The sequence below is a fragment of the Athene noctua genome, chromosome 1, assembly GCF_965140245.1.
Source record: "Athene noctua chromosome 1, bAthNoc1.hap1.1, whole genome shotgun sequence".
In the NCBI taxonomy this organism is placed as follows: domain Eukaryota; kingdom Metazoa; phylum Chordata; class Aves; order Strigiformes; family Strigidae; genus Athene; species Athene noctua.
Genome location: NC_134037.1, coordinates 103,838,827 through 103,844,826, shown reverse-complemented (window position 1 = coordinate 103,844,826; position 6,000 = coordinate 103,838,827). Strand labels below are relative to the sequence as shown.

At 43.8% G+C, this 6,000-nt stretch overlaps 1 protein-coding gene across 1 annotated transcript; it reads right to left on the bottom strand.

The window, feature by feature from the left end:
* Positions 1 to 1,157: 1,157 nt before the first annotated feature.
* On the bottom strand, positions 1,158 to 4,950 carry NENF (neudesin neurotrophic factor). Its single transcript, XM_074926108.1, has 4 exons — positions 4,758 to 4,950; positions 3,544 to 3,604; positions 2,288 to 2,391; positions 1,158 to 1,650 (listed from the first exon to the last, which is right to left on the bottom strand). The coding sequence occupies exons 1-4, from the start codon at positions 4,905 to 4,907 to the stop codon at positions 1,474 to 1,476; spliced, it is 492 nt and encodes a 163-aa protein (XP_074782209.1). The 5' UTR covers positions 4,908 to 4,950; the 3' UTR covers positions 1,158 to 1,473.
* Positions 4,951 to 6,000: the final 1,050 nt, after the last annotated feature.

Here is a 6,000-nt window from a genome sequence, read left to right as displayed (position 1 = left end):
GTATTTATTCCACCCCACAGCACAATCCAACAGCGGGGGCTGGGGGGAGGCATGGAATCCCTCCTGCAAATTAAGTGGTCTAATGATAAGATGCAAAACAAGTTTAGAGTAAAATCTGTAACACTGAAAGAAAGGACAAATTAATAGAAACCGCTTTTTCAGTTGTTCAGCTGACAGGCAGCTGACCCCGTCAAACCATGAAGTGGAGAATCACCTAATCTTTCCTTCAAAGAAAATGGCCAAAATGCCAAAGAAACAGCACAAAATATGAAATGGAATTTTTATTATATCTATATTATTAATACAGAATTGGGAGCAGCTGCTCAATTTATCCATGTCAATTCAACCTGTCACAGTAGCAGATAAATCCATATACATGACAGTTTACATTCAGCTTAAGTTAGTGAAAGTCAGTGGTTAGCAGCATTTATCTAGCACATGCTTTTACAGTCCTCTTGTTGCTGAAGACTGCCAGAGAAACCCAATAAAGGGGGTCTGCTTTCACCCTACAGGAACTGCAGGTTCCTATTTGGTTAAAAGGAAAAGGAACATATAAATGCACACTTCATTGCAGCAGCAGTGATGAAACCAGAGTAAGAACAAAGAAAAACTGTCAGAAATTTAAAACGACAGCTGAAATTGTCAATATAAAGATGCTAACTATCCACAGGATACTAAACTACAATAATAAACTTGTGCTGGAAGAGTATGTGGTAAACAGTGGGCTATCATTTCCTTTTTTTGTCAGAGTGGAGGAAGCTAGAAGGAAATCATAATCTAATATAGATAACATCTTTGATAATTACATAAAAAAAGTGAAGTATCATTTATTTGAAACTAACATAATAATCTTAAAATGTCATAGTGGTTCTCACAGGGAAAGATTTTTTTTTTTTCTTGGTTTACAGCTGTAGGCTTTGCATAAATACTCCACAGTAACTATATTTTAAGAGACTGAGTGTTTTATATCCAGTATTCTCAAATGTATCAAACATTAAATCCCACAATGCTTTTTAAAACATAAGCCTCTGTTTGTACCTGTGATACCTACACTCAGTTGAAGCACAGAGGATTGATGTCAGCTTGTCCAGATGATGCATTCATGCTTTTTCAGGGAGTGGGAAACAACTTGTGATTTACAAAAAAGACCAGTCATGTTTCAACTGTTAAAAACTTCTTTATCTCTTCTGAGGAATGTAATTTTACATTACACACTTGTAAATAGAGAAATCCAGGCAGAAAGAACTTTCACGTGAAATAATGCTCATAATTCAGAGCAAACTCCCCAAGTGTATTACACTAACATAGATCTGTTCGTTTCCTCTAAGCTTGGTGTGTACACACATAAGTATTTTCTAAACAGAAAACCAACTCATGATAGCTAATTGTTGTAATGAACTCCAGAAAACAGGGAATCAATCTAACAGTCTATTGTGCCTCTCCCCGGGCATTCTCTAGATACAAAAATGTTCCTCAAAACTCATCTTTAATGTTGAAATGGGGCTGGTCTTCAGGTTTAAAGTCTAGATTGGGGCTTCCATCCTCATTCAGAATTCTTCGAGAAGTATAGCCAACAATTGGGTATTTGGCCTTATAAACATTATTGAAGATATCATCCAAGGACTTCAGTTCCTCTTCTGTGAGTCCTGTCTAAATGAAATATGGAAATGAAAGTTCTATCTCAAAGAAATAAAAATACAGATATTTACATACATTTTGGGGTTTTACTGATTACTATAAACCTTAGAGTCAGCCTTGAGGTTTACTTTGCAGAGCATGATTAACAAAATTGAGAGTTCAACCTGTAATTTTATTTTTTTTCATTCAAATTCAACTTTGACAAAACTTTAATATATTCAGGTCAAACAAACCATTAATCTCCCTTCATATTCCCTGCGTAAGTAAATCACACCTCAAACAAGCAACTACCCACTGCCAGAGTTAGCATCCACTGCCATGTCAGTGACACGGAATACACTAAATCAGTTGACAAAGGAAGTGATTTACTCTCTTTGGAAGCATGTTTTTAAACAGTAGGTAATTGCCTCTTTATGTGCTTACATACATTTTATTGATTCCACAGATTAAAAACTTTCCTCTTTAAGGCTGTTAGCACTGCACCTTTCAAGAGCAGTAAATATACGTCCATTTTATGTATTTAAAGAATATGAATGCATTTTGCCTTTAAAGATGTGAATCAACTTAAATAAATTAACACAAATAATATGATCCTGCAAAAGAATAAATCTTTGCAAAATGGCATTAAACTAACAGTCTGTTTTCTTACTATGTCATGTGTAAGATCTGCTGGATCCAGAGACATCTTTGCAACTCCTCTTGTTGAGTCTTTTCCAACCAAAGCATTGTATGGGGCTCCTTTTCCATAAAATTCTGTCAGATTAGAAAAAAAAAATCCAGTGATGATCTGCCAATGTACAGGGTATGTTCAGCCTCTGCTTTTCACCAGGCTGTTACACTTGTCAGTGAACTGAAAGCAACAACTCAAGTCCAAGACTCTTCCTTCCAAAGCTGACTTCTGATTTGCTACTTTTTGATAATACATCCCAGTCTTTAAAAAAAAAAACACAAAACAACAACAAACCAACAAAAAATCAGAGGATAGGGTTATACAACTGTTGAACTCCTATACTGCGTCTTAAAATTTAAGACATTATTTAAGGAGTTGTGCTTTACCTTCTCATGAGAGGTTTGTAGACTCCAGAATTAGCAGTGGCAAGCCTTGTCTAATTTAGGATTTGAAGATCAACCTACATGTATGTCCAGGCAAGCTTAGTACAAACAAAGCAACAAGCCATTAGTTTGCTTATGATGACATTAAGATGAGTGTCCAGGACCCCCATGGTCCCTTCAAACATTTTACAGCACATCTGGATTAAGTAGCAGGAGCTCACATTAAAACATCTGTAGTTTTTAGGGAAGGCACAAACAGCAAATGGCTTAGCTGTAAATAATGAGAAGCCTCATGAAGTAAGAAAATTTTAAAGGAGAAAAAAAATACTTGGCTCCCCATCCTCCTTTCACAATCACGGTCAACTCTTCCAAGCGCTTTGACCGGGCCACTGGAGAGCATGGGTAGGCAAACACCAGCACAGAAGGCAAAGATGCAGCTGCAGCAGTGCTGACACTGTGTAGAGCAGTACAGGTACACCCAGCTTAGCTTTGGTCTTGTCAGTTCATGTACCTGGTGCAAGCAAACGCTGTAGCAGCGGCTTCTGTGTGGCCCAACCCCGCACCTGGCAAGGGCTCGGGGGTCTGGGCAGGTGTTGTCGGTGCCCAAGCTAACTGGGCTACACTGGCTCATCTGTCTATGTGTACTGTAATCTCAAACCAGTGTAAGTTCTAGACAGAACCTTCATGGGGAAGCATCAGAGGAGGAAAACTGAGGGTTTTCAAAAAGGGAAAAAGTATATTCTTTTTGTTGCAATTGAACTGCAGGCTTCTAATACATAGGGAATATTTAAAAACAAATGACTGAATAATAGCATGAAAACAAAGCAAACAGCAGAGGAGAAGCAAACTCACCTTTTCCAGAAGTGACGTCAAATACTACTCCCTTCACAGCCAGGTAAATGGGCTGTCCTTCCTGGAAAGAAAGCCAGCAATATATCCTCAACAATCCAGCGCAGGCAAAGGCCATTAGTTTTAGCTACAAAATCCATAAGCACTCAGGACACAAAAAGGAGAATTAAATTCTCCATTGTAGGTGGTCTCTTGTTTGTGTGTGTATACAAGTATGCATGTTCTCTCTTGAAATTTCTCGCTTGTGCTTTAAACTGTCCGAGATTTATATTTTTTGGTAGGATTCAAGCATATGAAATGAGAGAATCTTCTTAATCTAAACATCACAATCACAGAAGACACGTCCCTTTTGCAAGTCACCTCTTGTCCATACCCTTCTCTGCTCGAAGATGATCAACTGCATCTTTCTATTCCTAATGCAGATGGATATTGCACAAGATAAAAGGGTGCATGGCCAACAGCATTCTTTATTTGATTAAGAGAACAACAGATAAATACATAAACACGCCCAAATCTGATCTGCTGACGTCTGTTTTACTTAATAAGCCAATGCTTCTACTTTGTCTTTTATGTGGAAGATGTATTTTTAGTCAGATGCTGGTTAGTATCTTGGAAGTATCTACAGAAGACCCTGAGAAGGTCAGCCAGAAAGTTTTTCAAAAGAGAAGGCAGATGTGTATCACTATGGGACTTTAGAATTTTGAATGTGAAGTTCTGCAGAGTTTTCTGCATCACAGAAAGCTAAAAATGCTTAATTGCTTTATTATTTCTATAATCTTGTAGGGGGGAAAAGAGGGTTTAAATATGTGGTTTAGTGAGTTATTGAGAGAAAATTACTCTGGCTCCAACTTAGGGCCATCTGAAATTCACTGGCATGAGTACCTTGTCAGGCAGGCAACGAATAAGATAGGAACGTGCCATCTGATTGCCTGTACGCAGCTTCCGCGGCCGAACCCAGCAGCTGCCGGCAGAGCAGCTCAGCGGGCGAGCAACGCACGGCTGCCAGCCAACTTCTCGCCACTGCCTCCAAAGCAAGTTCCCCCCTCGCTGCTGGGCGGGAGGGAGGCGGGAGGCGGCAGCACAGCAGCGCGAAACGACTTTTTACGCGATTTCGGGGCGCCGAGCGGCAGGGACGGAGGCGACGCCCCGGCCCCGCGGCTTTAAAGAACCGGCCGGGGGAGGCCGGGGGGGCCCGAGCGCCGGCCGGCCGGCCCTACCTGCTGCCCGGCGTATCTGGCCAGCTCGGGCTCGGTGAAGAGGCGCACGGGGGCCTCGCCCGGCGGCCTGAACCGCAGCTCCGGCTCGGCCGCGGCGGGCAGGGCGCCGAGCAGGGCCGCCAGCACCACCCGCGCCACGCCGCTCGCCATCCCGCCGCGGGGGGACGGGGGGGGAACGGGGGGAACGAGGGAACGGGCCGCCCCGGCCCCGCCTCCGGCCCCCGCCCCGGGCAGGCGGGCCCGCCTGCAGCAGCGGGTTCCTGCCCCGCCGCCTCCGTGGCTTAGTTAAGCACTGGGAAGGGGTTAAGCGGGAGGCGCAGCCGGCCCTCCAGTACGGAGCTGCTCATACAAGATGCCTCCATTTCCACCCCCCCTGCCCCTCTGAAGCGTCTCCGCTCGCTCTTTCAAATGTTTATTGGCGAGATCAGCGCGTGTAGGGCAGGCTTCCTCGTTATGACTTAAACCAGCAAACTGACATTTTTAGCCTAAGGAAGGAGAGAATAAATAGGAAATTTTCAAATGACCTGATTTCCCCATGCTACAAATACAGCACGGGGAAACATTCTGGGCTGGCGGAAGAATAAGCAGTTTGATGTTCGTAATTCTATTAATTAATGAAGACAGAAACTTTACCATCTAGATAACACATATCACATCCCACACTGCAGTGCTGGCAAGTGATGACTCGAAGGATTTAAAGCCTGGATGTTCGATGCTGCAGCACTTGGTCTTCCGACTACGGGTGCTGTAATTCAAATCCCTGTGTGGTGTCTCCGCTCTTTGTACAGTGGTGGCAGCTGAACGGTTTGGAGAAGGATCTGGGCAGTAACTAGGAGACAGAACAGGCTTTGAGCTTTGCTTTAAGGATTGTTTATAAACTCTCCTTGCATGAAATCCATGAGGATACCTGTTCCACGTTGCCGGAGGTAACACCCTTTCCCACAGGCTGCCCAAAGGCAGTTCTGTACATGGGTGTCGGGCAAGCTGAAGTACCAAATCCAAAGCAGCATCTCCATAGCCAGCAAAGACGCAGGGCAGGACAGGGATTGAGGGCACCCCACCACCACACGGGGGTGATGGCCAGTGCGCCCATCCCTGTGTGAGGAGCTGGGTGAAGCCTGCAGAGCCAGGGCACGGACAAGGGGAGCTGCTGTGTCCATCTGAGTGCCGCGGGCTGCTCTCTGGTGTGGCAAGCTGAGGGTTGGTCCTGTTGGAGTGAGGTTTACAAGGTTGTTACCGTGAT